Raw genomic sequence first — 18,952 nt, forward strand, 5'->3', positions numbered from 1 at the left:
GTCATTCCTTCGTAGTTTTAGTCTAGTTTTAGTCGACGAAAACTCAAAACGCGTTAACGGAAATAATGATATTGCAAGTTAGAAACGTAAGATGCATTTTGACGGACAAAACGGACACTTGAGGGATAATATGCTGCATTTTGAATGTCCGATAGTCCACCATTAACACCTTAGTCCCGTCTCGTCTCGTCAACGAAAACTAAACAGCTCGTCATCGTCTCGTTTTAGTCATGTAAAAAAGTTCGTTGACGAAAACTTTTCGTCATAGTTTTCGTTGACGAAATTAACACTGCTTGACAATCCTCTGCTCCACCTGCTCAGCTCCCGTCAAACGAAGGATGTTCAAGGTGATGATTAAGGCAACGGTGTGCAGCGCTATAAACAGAAATAGCTTATTTAAAAATTAACAGTTTCGTTCTAATTCTCCTTTTGTGTTTTTTATTGTCTTCCTCTTTCAAGAGACAGCCCTTTTATCTGCATCCATCCCCAAGAGGCCAGGCGGTAATGGTGAGGCTAAAAATGGTAGATAAAAGAGAGACCTTTGCCTGATCATAGCAATCTGGATGTCTTGTACTCGTGTTGCATTATAGTTTGAATGCATTCAATCACGGCGAGCGGATTCGAGTCATGGCCAGAATGACATCAAACTCCATTAAAATCTTTACATGTAACAGAGAATCCATAAATACCAAGCAGTGCACAATTCCCCAGCTCACAAAGGGGATCAGAGTTCAGGTGTATCCGTCAGGGTTAGCCCCGCTTTCCTGGCTGGATGTAGGAGACAAATTCCTCTAACCCGCAGGAGATCAACCGCTGTGATAAACACACTACGTTTATCCGCTCTTATTTGGCCAGGGTTTAGTTAAGTTTGCTTGGTTTTTGAACCTCGGGTTTCAACTTTCCTCTGCTATGTAGCCCAGGGGCTGAATCTGAGTTGGAGTTGAAGAGGGGTTTCCTCTAGGTTCGCGAGAGCCACAGTGTTTAGCCATCAGCCCTCGCCACTGACTTTGATTAATCCTTCATGGTCCAAGAACTGAAAAGAAAAGCTGGGGGTGCAGGCGGGACCATCTGGAAACCTTCATAAACATGCCTGTCTTTCCACGCTCTCCAAAGGATTCTAGCAAAATCGTAAAAATGAAAAAAGAGGTCCCTATTGCACCGTTTTTTTCTCCCTCTTGAGGCACCCTGTGCATATGCAGCAAACAGCAAAGGGCCACACTCAATCCTGCACTACACCTCACAACCCAGCCCCAACATGTGTAATGAAATACATTTTCAATTGGCCTGTCTATGGTGCAGAGCTATACACAGGTCCCCCTTAATTTATGACAAATGTTGCTAATTTACCGCAGCTTGGTTTAATCTTTTTTACTTCTGCACCGGAATTGACCAGAAAGCCCATCGCTGAAGCACGACACAGAACCTGATTCTGCGCAGGAGCAAAGCCAAGGTAGTTATTCTACCAGCAGTGGATATGTTCCATCTGGACTGTGTTATGTCTTTGTGTTTTCACTCTTAAAAGCAATGTTATCAGGTTAAAAAGTTTAAAGTATTTGGGAGTTTGTAAGTGAGTGGGAACAGTGTGCAGACCTGGTGAGTCTTTGCCAGTTTTACACATCTGCAGCGTATTGAGGAAGATGAATGGACACGAAGGTTCACGAACAAACAAATGAAGCCAACAGGAAGATCATGAACCTGTCAGTCATGTAAAAGTTAATTATATTACACATGCAAACCTGCCTTCTAAGGAATCGAATACATGCCAAACCCTTTTAGTTACACCAATACTTGACAATAAGATAAGATAAGATTGTACTTTATTGATCCCAATTTGGGAAATGTTTGCGTTGTAGCAGCATAAAAAGACATAGGATTGTACAATAAAAATTCAAAGACTAGAAATAAACAAGAAAGTAGAAAATATACATTTTGAATTAACAACGTATTATGCATATATACATAAATATTTGACAGATGGAATATTAAATATAGAACAGATTATATAAATGTACAATGTGTTTTTATTCCAACAGAAACTATGGAGCAGAGAGTTGTCTGCCATACTTTAGTACTTTAGAGTCTGAACTAAATAAAGTGCTAACTGGGCAGAAATCCTTCAACAGGTGGCCTGAAACTTAAATGCCACACTGCGCTTTTAACTCTTTCTTTTATCGGACAAGGTTAATCATTACAATGCAAACAAGGAGACAAATCAAACTCCTATCCCAAAGGCCAAATAATCCGGTTGGATGGGAAAGTGCTACATGTCTTAAGGACTGACCCTTCAGGAGTCATGGTATCTGTAATAGCTCTGCCACCCAGTCATACTTTTCCACAAGTCAGTTTTATGTACCAGAAAATAGCTGGGAGTCCCCCCTTTCCTCCCCTCTCCTCCCCTTCTCGCTTCACCTCCCGACTCTTGGCAGGGAATGTCTGACATGTCTCCTGTTACAGCTCGGACCAAGATCTTTTATCTCTATACTTGAGGCTAATTCATATTGCATGCATTCTTGCTACACATGGTGGACTGCATTATGTTCCTTTCCGCAATCTGAAAAGACTGTCTATCCTAGCTGGAAATTAATAAATAAGATCAACAGTTAAGGAACAAGTACAAAAGCCCAGATCGGTGAATGTGGTTGGGTTCAATCGAAGCCGTTGACAGCTGGTCTGATGTGGTGAAAGAGGCTGTGCAGAGGGAGTTAATATGATGCGTGCACGACAGAGACCGCAATTTTTGAGCTATTAGTAATGTAGGTGGCTTTCTAGCTCTATAGAAAGTGGAGCCGGAGACAAATAATACCAATAACAAAGCAAGATAAATGTCCGGATCTTGTTTGAAGACTAGCATCTGCAAGTAGGATCTGCTGCATGTAAAGATTAGCTTTTGTATTTAAGAAAGATTGATTTGATCTTAATTTGTTTAATTGAATGAGCAATTGCTAACAATACGCAGTTTTTATATTCAGATTTAGGAAGGCAACATATTTGGAAAGGCGCGCAAGTCCAGACAAATGTAGCCCCATTGAAAGAAAAACAAAAAACAAATGAGAAGAAAGGGGGAAAAAGAGATAGATACAGGAGTAATGCCGGAATCTTAAGCTGGAAAATAGTTCGGCGTGCCAAAGCCAACAAAAACAAGCACGCACCTACTTCCACGCTTACAGTACACTGTAGGCACACCCAATCAATGCCAATATCCAGCATCTGTGTTTTCAAGCATAGAGTTCAAAACAAAAGAGATTCCATGTCAAACACCCATAGAGGAATTAAATTACTATTTACTGTAGGTAGGACGCACGAAAGAACCCATTATGATTGAGAGTGCACTTAAAAGCTTTTCTTCAATAGAAAATCATCCACAATTCAAACACCTTCAGTAGGAAACAGGAATGTTTAGAAATGAACAAAATGGAGCCTGCCAGAAACATTAATCTACCACCCACTCTTCAGCAAGACTGCCACTGCCACAACCAGTGTGTCTTCTTTCATATTCTTGTCTCCTATTACCATTTTTCAGCCACATAGCTGATATGCCTGGTCTTGCCTGCCTCGATCGTCTCTGCACTGAAGGGAAATCAAACAGCAGCCCAGTGTGTGATTGCACAACAGCTGCTCGTGCACTGCAAAGAAGCAAAGTGCACTTAGGAAGGGCAGGGTATGGTATGGTGCGGGCGCTGGTATGGCAGGCACCACGATGTGGGCAGTTGGCAACAAAGTGACACATGGTGTTTTCTGCAGCACGTTCCACGCGGGGCTGTTCCTCTCTCGGTCCTTTCGGGGAAAGCGTGGCGTTCCTGACGCTGTTGAGTCTGAGGATGCCTGTTGCTTTCATTTCCCCCACTCTAACTATTGTTTACTGAATGCTTGTGCCTGCATCTGTGTGTGGACACTGCAGTCACACATGAGCAGCACAAGGTAAGATGAGGCAAATGACACTTACAGAAAACCTTTAATGACATCTTAAAGCAGGGACGTACCCTAAAAAAACCTCAGAGATTCACCCGAGGAAAAAAGGAGAATTGTAGCATGTTTCCAGTTATCCATTTCCATTCACCTGACGGACAGAAACACTGGTGGTAAAGGTCAGAAGAGCAGATTTGTGACTTGAAGGAGCCATGTTTGAACTTGAGGGCCAGCAGGAATAATCTGTGAAACACACTCTTCTGCTCAGCTATTGCAAAAAAAAAACAAGATGTCTTCCAGATCTACATTCTAATATTTAAAGTTTATCTTTGGGATGTACACACTTCATACACACGTCTGACTGATTTATGATTAGACGAAGAGCTAGCCTGATTCAACAGGTCTACATTTTCTCAAAATGTGTATGCTTTTTTACATTAACACCATATGTAAACGGGATTTACTACTTTCTGTGGAAACCCACTTAAAAATGAAATCCTTCACATACATTTCAGCATTTAAAGCAGGTTTATAATTAAGTGCATCTACAGTAATGTCTTACTCCTCCTACCACTCAGATGTGCGTACTGGATACAAAAATAAGGATCCTTAAAGAAGAATGTAAAAGATATTGAAGTATCAGAAACTTTTTCTTCATAACCATCACTTTAAAAGGACATAACTTGGAGCGTCCACATCTCCCCGTTGCCCTTCATCTTTAACAGCTGGCGCTCATTTCTGAGGAAAGACAGACTTTTGCAACCTTGTACCAGATACTGAAGACATATACCACAACTCCATATTTGGGTCTTATGCTTACAGCTACAGTAGTGGCCAGCTGCTAGGTCTGAAGGTTTCCCCTCCGCTGCTCCCCGAAAGCACAAAGTCTGCTTATGTGTGTGTGTGCCGCTAATGTACACACACCTCCCACACTCGCTATACGTCCCGACCAAGGGCACTAGCCCTGCTGCTGTCAGGCTTCCGGCCTCCTGTATACTAAAGTATGAGTTCACTGCGAGTGTGATTAAAGTAAGGCCCAGTCCATCCACAGTTCACACATACACACTCTAAAGGAAATGGCTGCTGCTGACACACAGGAAACTCACCCCAACAGACGCAATGTGATGAACACAGTTGCCCAACAAAAGAAAGAAGCGCGATGGAGTAATGGGAGGTTGAGGATGAGAGACAGCTGTGGCCACCAAACTATAGTTAGGCACTCCTGAGCTAGAAGCAATGGAATGGTGTAAGTATATGTTCCCCTCGTGCTCAAAGAAAACTTGAAGAAGTACGAAGACACACAGGATCGCTCATGACCATTTCTTAAAAAAAGCAAAGTAATAGGAGGTGCGGGGATTCTGTTTGATGTATGGGAACAATAGTTTACTCACAGCCCCATTCTCACTAGAAACTGCTAATTATGACTTACTCAGAACAAGCAAGCCTTCATGACGCAATGCTTAATTTCTAGGTAATCATTCTACCCTCTTTGAAAGCATTAACAAACGCCACCATGCTTGTTTGTTGTATGGCAAGTTAAAACAGATTCTTGCAGCCGCAGTCCATCGAGGAAAAGACCACCAGGACAGCTGAGGGTTCGGGGGAGGCGGGGTGAAAGGGAATCTTTTATAATGCTATTAAATGAAGCCTCTCAGATGAGTTTCGTCCGGGGCCCTGGAAGAGTTAACAAAGCCCAGCACACAGCAGAACCTCATGTCACCTCCTGCTCACATCACTCAGCTTTTCAAGTGTAACAGCTGCTTCCTCCACACACATAGCAATATCCTCACTCATTCACACTGAGGGCTTAACTGTCCCACAGAACACAGCAAGATTACTGCGTATCCAACAAAGTGAGATGTGGTTGGATTTTCAATAACTCAGTTGTTTTGGCAAAGATTTGATCGAGGGCGCCCACTGATCTGGAAGGATCGGCGGGGTTAAATTGAATTAAGAGTGCAAGCATTAGCAGTGATGTTCCTGGAAAGTTTTCTGGTTAGTTTTAGTTAAAGTGGACCTATCATGCTATATTTGAAAAATATATTGTAGGGCCATACCTATATAAAACATGTCTTTGAAGTTTTTTTTTCAAAATACCAAACAGATCACCCATTGTAGCCATCCCACATACTGCTCAAACCCCTCTTTTGCAGCCCTGTTAGAGAAACGCAGATTTTGGGTCCTGAGCTTGAAAAAATAATAATAAGAGGAGGCGGAGCTAATGCCTGATCAGAATTCTACCGGAGATAAAGTTACATTTGGTTGTGATAAAACGCCATCCTGTTTAAACCACGTCAAGGATTATTTCTGAAACAGTATGGAGCTCAAATGCTTTTTCTCTTGCAGGTTTATCACAAGGTGAGTTGTTTTTTGTATTTCCTGCTTTTTAAACACATGTGCTCAGTACAGGTTAGCTCTGAGTGTTAGCGAGGCTTGCTAATGTAAACAAAGACGTCCAAAACACGTCGGGCATTGTTTCTGATAGCAACTTTCCTGTGGGTCCGCCGACGTCACCACGGATGGACACGTCAGTTCGGATGGAAATCTGTATCTGCTCGTTGTACACCCGTTTTTAAAAGATTTGGGTACGGAGGAAAAAAGAGAGGGTTTTATTTTCTGACGCTGCGTGAGTTCCACGACACACCGGACACATATTTATGTATAAAAGACATCACAAAGTGCATTTTGCATGATAGGTCCCCTTTAATATATTCTATCCAACTATTCCTAGATTCTTGATAATGATAAGATTTAGCAGCTGCTTCTTCTCTAACGCATTAGCACATACGTGCAAAGCCGATGACCCGCAGCATGCATAGCACTTGTCAAAAATGCGATGAAGTACTGACATATTAATGATCTGATTTATGTTTTATGTGCCAACTCCTTTACATTTCTGAGCTCATAACATATTAAGGTTGAGATGGAGGGTTCAATAAACTCCTGTTGCTAGGTCAAAAAATACCTAAAATCATCTAAAAGCTGATAAATATGTTGAGATATGAAGAAAAATAAGGTCTATGGAATATGGTATACATATAAAATGTGAACATTATTACAAAATGCTTAATCTAAACACATCTGCGCCAGGTGTAAGATAAGTAAGTATGAACAAATGATGCTTAGAGAGCAGCGAATACATGGGGATGTTTGCAGAGCAGCAGCAACATGTTGTAGTGTCCTGTCACGTAGGTTTGCATTCATCATGAACCCCACACACGTCATCCGATGCGTGTACGATGCTGTGAGTGTTCATCCGCTCATGACATCAACTCCTCCATCCACTCTGCATCTTTCCACTGTCCCGGACGCTGCCCACTAATACTGAAAGGCTCGAAGAGTAAACAAAAACAGAAAGCGAGCGTGGGCGAAGTGACGTTTTTGTGACCGCCTCGAAAACTAAACATTATTGTAGGTGAAGATCAAAACAAGTCCTGAACTCTGACATGCTGCAGCTGTCCTGAGGTAAGTTGTGATGTTGGAGAAGATAACAAACAGGCCCCTCTCAGTTGATGACATTTAAGCTTGGACTGCGAAAATAATCAGTTGATTCCATTTGAAACTGTTGGTTATGTTTGGTCATGACTTTGCATTTACCTTCAAATTATATGTTTATATTTTTTTTTTTTCATTTTCTTGTTCGTGCATTGGAAAGCTTGTGTATACCAAAGCAGCTTTTTACGAAGCAAGTATACGAGCAACATGCATTTTAAGATCATTTTGTTATACATCTGTCTGTAATCAAATATTTGCCTAAAGGCTGTTATAAAAACTATTCAAAAGCGAGGATTTTTTTGAAATAAAAATGACTGCAACATAAGATAATTGTTATTTTGCTTCCAAATGACAAGATCAGGATCAATTCCATGCATCAGTTCATCCTAAATGGCACACATCTAGCCACATTGTAAGACCACTGTGTCTTCATGCTGTCAATGTGCACCAATGTGGTTCAGTCTATGTGTTTCTTACAGATTAAAACATCCTATTTCTCTGGACCCTGATTTTGTGGTCAAACCTGCCGACCTTCAAGTCCTGAGTTTCTGGAGCAATCAAACGGCCACCTTGGAGGAATGCCTGTCCAGACCCCTGGACAGAGGATAATTTGGAAAAAGTGGGCATGACTAACAGCCCAGCGGCTTGATCCACAGGACCTGACAAGCTGTTCTCCAGTGGCCTGTAAATACAGAACGCTTGGCAGATGTGAAGGCCTGTTCCTCTCAGACATGGCTGCTGCTGCTGCTGCGGCGGCTTACGCACACCAATCAATAGCATTGACTAGCGTACACACACTCCACTTTACGCCGCAACCACAACTAACATCCTTTAGCGTCATTAGAGATGAGTTTATCTTGTCTCTTGCGTAGTAGGAGTGAGTGAGTTTTGTTTTTACAACTCAGACCAAATTGGAGACATAGAAGGAGCGAGGGAAGTTTTTGTTTATGTAGTTCAAAGTAGTACTTACTGTAATGCTTCCCTTACGTAGGGCAGATATGACACATTACTGGAAGAAAACAGAAAAAGATGAGGGAGTTTTTTGTCTCTTGTTTATTTATGGGGGATTATTTTCTCTGTAACATTAAATAATGATTAGGAGACAAAAATAGCTTTCCAGTTCGAAAGAACATGAGTCAAAATGTATCCATGACTTCAGATAATACTCTTCCTTTGTGTTTACGAGGCCAACAATAAGACCCTAGATTATATTCTTCTCTAGTCTTAAATAAAGTGGCAATAAGGAATCTACAAGCCTTGTTTTTCACTTTAACTATACTGAGAAAGAATCAGAGTAGAAGTGGACTGGTTTCAATTATTAAGAGTAAAATCCATATTTCTCTATGCCTGGAGTTAAATACAAAGAATAAAGGGAAAGTTCTGATTTGTGGCGATTTTGCAATACAGTGTTGCAAGTTTATAACCAGACCAACAACAGAAAACCATCTGAAAGTGATAAGCATCAGAACATTTTGCACTTTTAATGAGCAGTTAAAAAAATGTCTTAAAAGTCTGCTTCACATCGTGTACATGCCTTCAGAGAATGAAGCAACAAAGTGTCCATAACAAATAAGCTCAGACTTAAAAAAAAAAAAAAAAGGTATCTATCACAAATTGCTTTTAATTAAGAAATTGGAATTTCTGTAGCTGAATGAGATGCAATATATTGCTCCTGACACCGTGCATCCATCTTCCAGCAGTGGCCTGGTTTCAGACTCAACATATGGAATGTGAAGCAAAATCCAACCATGGAGTGTGAGAGTGAGATGCAACACCTTGTAAAGTCTCACGTTTTCAGCACACCGTTTTGTCCACTGCTGTGAAAGGTGTCATTTTAAGTTAGTTAAGCACTAGTTTGTGACAGAGGAGGGGGTGTTTTGGCTTCAGGATGGGGGGTAAAACATGTAAAGGTGTATGTGCACATCTGTATGTATGTACATGTGTGTGTGGGCCTTGCGTGCATGCATGCGCAAAATTGTTGCTGGTGGGCCCCAGCATGACTGCTGAGGTTGGAGCAATCATATGTTCAGCTGTGATTTCCATCAACACATTCCTGGACGCTCACACACTCTCTCAGTGGAGCCGCGCACAGCACCCCCCAAGGATGTGACCTGCAGCCCGCAGACACATGGCTGCCTCGCAAGCGCTTATCACAACACAGCAGCCTGCAGTATAATGGGAGGCCTTAATCTGAAGCCACGTGGAGCCAAGCAAACTTTGACTAGTGTTGCTCCTTCACACTGGCCTTATAGAAAACAGTTGATGATATACTACACCGTTCTGCAGAAGGCCTGTAGGTCCTACCATGCCAGACTGATTACGGGGTAGAGGTCAGACCAAACGGACAACAAATGGTCCCTAATCCTCTACACTGGGGGTTGGGTATAGGGCTGGAAACACCACTCAGGAAAAGGCAGCAATTGTTACAGAACTGGCTAAGAGGGTATGTGATATTCCAGACCACCATGACACCAACTTACACACATGCTCTTGTGAATTGTGTCACAATGCCGGAGTTGGCAAAAAACAAACAATACAATGGGAAGAAAAGTCCTGGGGATTCAGAGAAGAATGTAAAAATTGATCCACTGATTGATATCAGGTTTCAAAAGTGCAGCCTCAGAGAACGTGAGAGTATTAACATGAATCTTGAAACATTGAAAACAAGCAACTTAGGCGTTCCAGCTCAGCAGAACATCCAACCATCTGTGCTGAATAATTGCTCAGTAACTGGCACTCGATCGGCTGACAGTGTGCATTTCTGTTCTGCCGGTCAAACAGAAAGACATGGGTAAAATCCCCAAACAGGCCCAATCATTCAACGTTATTGGCGAACTGCATGGCTGGCGCGAAGCCGGCAATGCACTGCGTGCTTTAAAATGCACAAGGGGTTCAGTTTAGGTTCAGTCTTGAACACGGTGGTTATTTTTTCCTGCTCTCGGCAATTTCCGCACCATGCTCAACGTCGGCTCAGAAAAACAAAGGTGTCGCATTTGCCTGATATTGATATGGGTTGGCTTGAAATGAGTAATGACCAGTTGTAGTATCAATAATGAGGGCTTATATGTGTGTTCTGTTTATGATAAGTGTCAGGCTTCCCCTCTACATACTCCTTTAGCTTTAAGTACAGTAGATCCATCACTTTTTGTTTAAGGTATTTAACTCAGGGCGACGCATCAGTTTTTTTTGGCACTGTAATTTCTAATTGCAGCTTTGCACATCGACTTCTAAACTACTGTGTTCAAACTTGTTGGTTAAATGTGAAGCTGTGTTTGGAATAGCGGAAATGTCCCAACTTCCAAAAAAGGGAAAGGCTCCCTAATTAAGGGGGGAGAAAATAAACAAATAATTAAAACAATTAAGAGCTACTTTCACCCTTCACCTCACACAAACACAGTGTGTCCAATGGCAGTGAGGAGTCTGCTGAGCTTGTGGTGGCCTGTATTCACCATGTGGTGGAGCTGAGTGATGGTCTCCCAAATCTGCCTCCACCAGAACAGACAGCAGGCACTACGATCACTTTTCTGTCTGCGCAAGGCGGTATGCAAAAGCCAGAATCTCTAATGATTGCATTTTCCTCAGAGACTTTGATGAAGCCGGTCCAAGCGGTGTTAGCATGCTTGGCTCTGACTGTAGACCCCAGATACAGTAGGTGTCTCGGACAACGATAGCAAGCACTAACAGCATTTTAAAATGGGTGTGAAAGTCTCCTCTGCAACACGGCGGGCTCTTCTCTTCCTCTTCTTCATACTTTTCTCTCCCTTTCTCAGTGTCTGCCTCTTTTTCTCTCGCTGTATCCCCCTCTCGTTCGCTACCCTAATGTCTTTGTCTGCTTCCTGTCATGCATTCCCTAATTTTGTATCCAACCCCCCTGCTTTATTCACGCTCTCCTCTTCTTTTTTCCTCCCTCTGTCCATCTACATCTGCACCCCTCCCCTTGCTCTCCCTCCCTAGAAGGCACACATACACAGATAATACTGCGGATACATGCTGCTTCGGCAACATACTGCAGCAGGCGAGCGCACTCCACTGCAGCCCTTTAACACAATAGCCATTTCTCTTATGACCTTAGGGTGACGAGCAGCCCTTGGTCTTAAAAGAAAATATGTGTCTTATGCATCAATATCAAGCAAAAACACACATTTGGCTCAAACCTTTTCAAAAACAACCTGTGTCATGGCAGACAGAGCCCTTTATTGCCACCCTACCAACGAAATGTGGTTTTTTTCCCCCCTCAAAATCAGCACATTTTAAGCATTTCATCAACCGATGACAATCACAGCAACAGGCACTGTTTGCTGCCACTTCCCTTTTATTGGCATATGTAGTTTCAGCGAAGCCCTCCCCCTGCCTATGGACATACCACCCCTGATTCGCCCCGTCTTGCCTTCTCCCCTGAAGCATGACGGAACTAGGCGTGCTGTTCGAACACAATGGGACTTTTTTTTTATTTAACAGTGAGCATTCGCACATACACAAACACACAAGAAAACACCTCCGAGACAGACATGGGATGATCACGGCGCTTGATAGGACACACAGTGATGCCATTGTGTGGATATCCAGGAGTGATGTAAAGAAATGTCACTGTTGATAGACACACACTCAAAGAACACACACAAAAATGTGCATAAATGTACACTGTTAAACAAATCTTTGACTATTAGCAACTGGTTTAACCACCTTTTGCTGCAGAGTAGTGATATAATGTGTTGAAACAGTGTGTGATGAGAGTGGAAACGCTGTCCGGTGTGCTATAACATTGCTCAGTGCGGTTTTATCCATTGTGGCTACTGTATGTTTCAGCCCACATGTTCACTCCTTTGTAATATTATATTTTCTTTGATATTTTGGCATTACAAGCTTTTTTGCCTGCTAGGATCATCATATAGAGTTTCACAGGCAAGTGGTCACATGTTCATGAGCCTTCATTAAACACTCGTGCAAACAGGTGCTACCACCAGGGATTCCCCCGACCTCAGGATGTACAGTTTAACCTGATATATATTTAATTAAATGTGAGATGGTGATTACCATTTAATTTGTATATAAATGTTGGCAGTGGGGCTTTGAGTCTTGCGTCAATTACCTTTTAATAAATGACATGGATAAAAAGAAATCTATCATTGCTCTGGAATAAAGCCAAGTGTCATAATAAGCGTACAGTAAGTCACACGATCCGGCTATAAAACTCAACAGAAACTTTTTGGATGCATTTTAAAAAATGAGGCGATGTGAAGCCCCATTTAAATACAAGATGGATGACTTGTGCTCAATTGCTTGCTGGAAATCAAACGTGCATATTGGAAACACTGAGAGTCAAACACAATGGGCCCTTTCTTCTAAAAGAATAGCTGCTAGTCTGATGATGCATCTCAGCTTAAGTCTGCTAACTGTAAACAAAAGGTGGCCTTGACAAATATAGAGAAAGGAGGGAGAGTCATTATTTAGCCTAGATGTGAATACAAGGACACTGAGTGATGGCTCAACTCCAGTCCCGCTTCTCTTTCTCTTTTTCCAGCTACACCTCTCATGCCAGTGTGGGATTCTACGAAATCATCCCGTTGTCAAGGTCAGTGATGAGAATAGTGTGTATGAGAAACCTCCAGAAGCACCACTTCATCTTCAATGGTGGAAAGTTACTTGGTCCATTTACTCAAGTACTGTCATTATGTACTGTCTGTACACCCTGTTGCTCTACAAATAATGTTTCATGTAGTATTAAAGGTTAATATAAACTTTATTGATACCTTGGTAAAATGTACAAGCTACGCAGCAGCATATACAGTCAAAAAATAAGCTTCACATTAACCAGCTGCAAATATTTTTAAAGACGAACTGAGTACTTTGACTAACTTCTTATTTTCCGACTCTCCAAAAGTAATGATGTATAGTGAATATATACATTTCGTCGAGACATGGTTTACTTGCAATAGCATAAATATGTCATCATGTTAAGTTTTCTAAAAAAAAAAACATTATCTGCCCTGACTCTGTTCAACATCACAACTCTTTGTCTGCACTGCATCAAAGTCTAGAGACATTATTTAGCGTCCTTCCGATTGAAAATCCAGGTGTGTGAAAGACAAGCTGCCGCATAGTTCTCCGTCCACCGGATAATATCAAGTCATCCCTTGATAGAGGCAGAAGCAAAACAACATAAATTATATCCGAGCTGCAAATGTCTTTACTGTATATGTATTCATATATTTCTTTATACTGGCTACCCACAGCAGCCACACACTCCCCACCCGCACTGCTTGGAACAAACACAAACTCACCACCCCACCAAAAGGAAGCAGCTGTTATCAAAACTCTTTCATCTGCTACAGTACTTTGCAAAACTCACAAACGTACACACACGACTACTGAACGAGTCAGTTAGATTTGATCACACACTGCAAAGACGATTCTTGTTTCCTACTTTCATATTGTGTCAAGCTATGTTTTACTGTATACTGCATTGTTGTGTGCAATGTCGTTTTGTGGGATTTCACAGCTGACCGCAGTCAATGTAACACGGAGAGATCACACCGTACATTTAAATTCCATTCACCACCAAGTACAATGTACTGTTCCAGCGATGAATGGGTCACAGACACATGTGTGGACAGTTGTTCTTCATGCATGTTACTGTTTGCAATGGCTCCCTTTCATCTATCGTTTGCCAAGAGAGCAGTCATACCAACAATGTACATCTTGTGCCACTTCACGTGTTGCTTAGGTAGTACTCACTGCTTTGGACGTTAACAGTGCCGGTGGAGTTGTCCTTTCCCAGCGCGTTCTCCACCACACACGTGTAATTCCCAGAATCCTCCAGTTTTGCTCTGCTGATCTGGAGTTTGGAGGTCCTCCTGTGGGAGACAACACTTGCAAAGCTGAGTCAGGGGAATCAGGGCAGGGAGGAAATAGCATGGAAACGCAACAAGTGGAAACATGGGGGACAGAGTCAGAGAACAGGGCAAGCATCAGCATGGCAACAGCTCTTTGCTTTGATAGGGAGACATAATCACTTACTCTGAGGCCAAATTTGAGGGGAGAAACACTGATTACAGTTTTAAAAAAGCATAGGGCCGAGTGTTACTGGCATACTCTCTAATAAAAGGGCTTATTGGTTTAACAGTTCAGGTGAATGTACATCAATAGGAGGTTTTACTACAATACTTTTTCAAAGCCAGATGTCATTATTAGCCAACCTGACTGAGAGAGAACCATGGATGTATTAAGAGAGTTGAATATGGCAGAGCTTGTAAAAAACCCTGTTGCCAAATTGGCTACAACTACAAATATCCCATGAAAGAGCCCAAAAAGCATTTTTCCCATAGACTTTCATTAAAAAAAAGTATTCTGCAAAGGTTTTACCAGTACACCTCAAATTGCTAACAAAGTCAATTATGACTATTTGTTTAATGAACTGTTACATTAGTTTTTAAAAGAAACTGATATATCTCTATGGGGTAATTCCAATGTATGTTCACTGGCCTCGGAGTAACTAGTCGAAACACATAGGAAAACTGGTAAGAGAGATAAAACATCCATGGAACAAGAACATGGTATTGTGGGTTTTGCCAGGTTTCACTCGTCTTAAATGAAATAAGTGAAATGTTTAACCGTCAGATGCTAAAATGCAGTGTTAGAATATCTCTGAGGTCAGGAATACAAAGGGCAATGTCTCGGTCAATCAAACATTAGCCAGTGTCAGAACGTGACCAGTAGTAACATGTGAATGTATATCTTTTACGGTGGTTGTGTTTAATGTGGAACTTTTTATTTGAGTTTTTTTTATCTCACTGAGACTCTTCTTGTTGAATAAAGTTTAAAATAAATAAATAAGAAAAGTTGATTTGCATAAATCATCATACTACATTTCATTGATTGAATACACGTTTGTAGTCCAAAGCATTGAGTACATGCTTTTATTCCACTTCTTTATTGATATAGGCTTTTAGACTTGTTTCAAACTGCAGTTTCATGAAAAACGGAATAAGCACATTCTCCCGATAACAGCATCCTTAGGAGTACCTCGGTCTATTTCCACCTTACACTGTATGTAAGGTTTATATGACATGGATGACTTATACTCACGAGGTGTTCCTTATTCTGAGTGTTTGGCTTTTCTTCAGCTCGTTGCCATCTTTGAACCATCTGAAGGAGAGAGAGCTCCCTTTGGCCCCACACTTAACTATGAGCCTGCCTCCCTCGTCCACTGTTATTGGATTCTTCATCGGTTGTTTTAACTTTGGAGCTGCAGCTAAAAAGGGGACAAAGAAAAAGGCATTGTTATTAACCACTGTCGACAAAGCAGGACAATCATGGTCTCTACGGACTGAGCAGATAACTCTCTCATGCGACCGCCAGATGTTGTCACTGGAGACATCATCAACCTTGCCTCGGACTAATAAACATGCTGAATTTCACTCTGGATTTGTTGCTCTAAAGACACCCTGAAGCAATATTTAGCAAACATGCCCAAGCTGATGAAGAACATTTGCAACCAAAGACAGATGCATTCTTAAAAGTGGTAAATAAAAGAAATCTAATAACACATTGAAAATGTAATAACCTGTTTGTTGTGAGTACGGCATCAAAAAAAAGACGTAGTCAGTAATACAATAGTAGCACTTTCATCTGCTATCAAGTTACTTACTATGTTCATATTGTATAACAGTATATTATATCTGATGTGTGAGACAAAAATATGTTCACAAGTCACTTCATGCAACTTATTTTCCTCAGAGTAAAAACTAATTGAAATATGACAGTGATCTTTGTCTAAACGCCCACACACACAAACACACACACACACCCCCCCCCCCCCACACACACACACACACACACACACACACACACACACACACACACACACACACACACACACCCCCCCCCCCACACACACACACACACACACACACACACACACACACACACTTGCCAGCTGACAGCTGCGCACATGTTTAGGAGAAGACTCATGCAGAGAGGAGCAAGGGAGAAGGGGTGAACAAGGGTCAACCAGGGGCTGTCCAAGATGCCCCCCCACTCCCCCTCACTCTCCCTCTATTGCACACAAACCCACTCCCCCCGTTGTGTAACATTTACAATTCCATGCATATGCTTAACTGAGTGGTCCTACAAATTACAGCTGTGCATCTCCACTACAGCGATGGCTACAGAATGAAGACTAACAAAGCCTGACAAGCACAGAATAGTATACATAGGTAATGACTTCAATTAAACATTTAAAAAGTAGTGCACCAAAGTCAGCCCCCGTCTTCCTCTTTTGAGGAGACTGTCCTACTTCCCTGACCTAGTAAAGGCGACATGTCTGGAAAAAAAGCCTTATGATGCTGCATTGTTCTTTTTTTTTCTTTGTGATTTTAAGGCGACCGCTGAGATGGATCATGGGGTACAGTGGGGTTTGGATTGACAGTGTGACATTTACAATGGTAAAGCACACACTTAAGCCGTTGCGAAATAGTCTCCATCGTGATGTTCTGCAGTGTTCTGAAGTCACCGCTGTGATTAATATCCTAATTCAGCTCACCACATTAGCCACATGTACAAGTGTTCTCATGCACACAGCTTTGTAAGCCTGGCAGATAGAAAGAGAAAATAAAGAGCTCTGTCAATGGCAACCCAGAAGTGTTCGGTACCTTGTGTGTGTGTGTGTGTGTGTGTGTGTGTGTGTGTGTGTGTGTGTGTGTGTGTGTGTGTGTGTGTGTGTGTGTGTGTGTGTGTGTGTGTGTGTGTGTGTGTGTGTGTGTGTGTGTGTGTGTGTGTGTGTGTGTCCTGCCATCTCTGGTCACTTGGCACTAATTCTCCTGATGGGAGTCAGAGGCGACTTCATGTCTCACGTAAAGGCCCATATTTGATGTATGATGTTTTCCTAAATCATTTAAGAAACATATTCTATAAATAGAATTAATTTAATTTGGATCTTGGGTGTTTGCTGGCATGATTCGCCAACATTTTGTCCCACTTTAAGAAGACGTTGTGCACATTTTCAGGTCCATATTTGTATTTTGTGTGACGTGTTTAGATACCTTAATGTTAAAAAAAAAAGCTATTTTTCTCATACTGCCTGTGCTGCAGCACCTTTGTTCACCCTCTGTCTGAAACCAGAGCCCAGTCTGCTCTGATTGGTTAGCTGGCCGGCTCTGTCGTGATTGGTCACTTACAATTGTTGATCACTATCCAATAGAAGCGCAAGTGTTACATAGTGATGTCATGTCACAAAAGTAAATAAAATAGTCCAATGGAGGTGTTTCATGCAGGGGGGGGGGGACTGGTGGATGAGAAACTTTGGGATTTCCCGCCCTTGCAGACCATTTACATGCACACAAAGCTATAACACACTACAGGAAAGGGAAAACTCCTAAAGTCATAATAGGGTCTCTTTAAATTATATATTTATTTCTTGATTCTTGAATGTTTTTACCAATCGCATCCTATTTAAGGGGATCCAATGAATTTAAATACTATTTTTACTTCACATCAAAAGCAGTCATGATTATTCCACAGTATACTACAAGAGCCTTTCTTTTCCACTGGAGTCAAAGATAGTGAAATGTCAAATTTAAAATAGCTCACAAACGGCTCAGATCTACGGAAAAACAACTATTCTTAGCTCAAAAGCATCTTTTTGTTACTATAATTATTCTGTGGCTGGAAAGACAGAGGTCTTTTATCTGTGAACAGCTTCCTGTAGGAAAATGTGAGTGATGATATTCATGGCGTTTGGAAAATAAAGACAAAGAATCTAACACAAGGCAGACGCTCCTTTGTGCCGTGGCACCGAAGGACATAATGAGCTAAAATTCAGGATGGATGTATGTGCGGCGTTTGTTCCAGCCGTTAGTTTAAGATCTGACTGCCCCAATGGGGTTTGGGACAATACATATTGTTAATATTATATGCTGAAAATCATAACATTAAATAGGCTACACATACACGTTATCGCCCTTTCAGATCGACTCTGCATGTGGCGTGCGTTTATCAATAGCCTCCAGCAAGACCATATACTGAACATGAGACTCCTGATGCTGCCAGATGTTCTTCATTAAACATTTCTGTTATTTAACAAATGTAATATAGTATATGGGACTTGATGTTAAATAAAGATCAGAATGAAAAATGTTCTATGGTCTACTGATCCCCCTAATTTTCACATTAGGCTGGCTAATGGAAACATACCAGCAATGAATGAGTTATACTGCACGTGATGACAGAGCCTATATGTGCACTGTTAGCAGCCTCATCAGATATTTTCATGGGTCGTTCTCAAGTTCCAAAATCAACTTTCTAAGAAAAACTATTTACTTTGAATATAATTTACTGTAAAAGAAACTTATCATACACTACTGTATATAATGACTTATAAAACGCCATGCACTCAAGGGTGCATATGTACATGATCTCCAAACACACTGCACCCTGCTAGACTAAAACCAGCACACTGCCCCAGGAAAGTTTTGTCAGTCATAGTCAGGGAACAGCAGGAATGAGGTTGCACCATAAAGCAAGAATATTTAGGACTTTGCCTGAACACAGTTTT

General features: G+C 41.6%; 1 protein-coding gene across 5 annotated transcripts in view; it reads right to left on the bottom strand.

The window, feature by feature from the left end:
• Window positions 1-18,952, bottom strand: part of nrg2a (neuregulin 2a) — a 71,690-nt gene that overhangs the window by 21,604 nt on the left and 31,134 nt on the right. For all 5 annotated transcript variants that reach the window (XM_079652285.1, XM_079652281.1, XM_079652283.1 and 2 more), the window contains exons 2-3: window positions 15,487-15,652; window positions 14,137-14,255 (exon numbers count right to left, since the gene is read on the bottom strand). In XM_079652285.1, coding sequence (XP_079508411.1) covers window positions 14,137-14,255; window positions 15,487-15,626 — 259 coding nt within the window. In that variant the 5' untranslated portion in view covers window positions 15,627-15,652. The remainder of the gene's footprint in view (window positions 1-14,136; window positions 14,256-15,486; window positions 15,653-18,952) is intronic.

This window comes from Notothenia rossii (assembly GCF_949606895.1).
Source record: "Notothenia rossii genome assembly, chromosome: 9".
Lineage (NCBI taxonomy): Eukaryota > Metazoa > Chordata > Actinopteri > Perciformes > Nototheniidae > Notothenia > Notothenia rossii.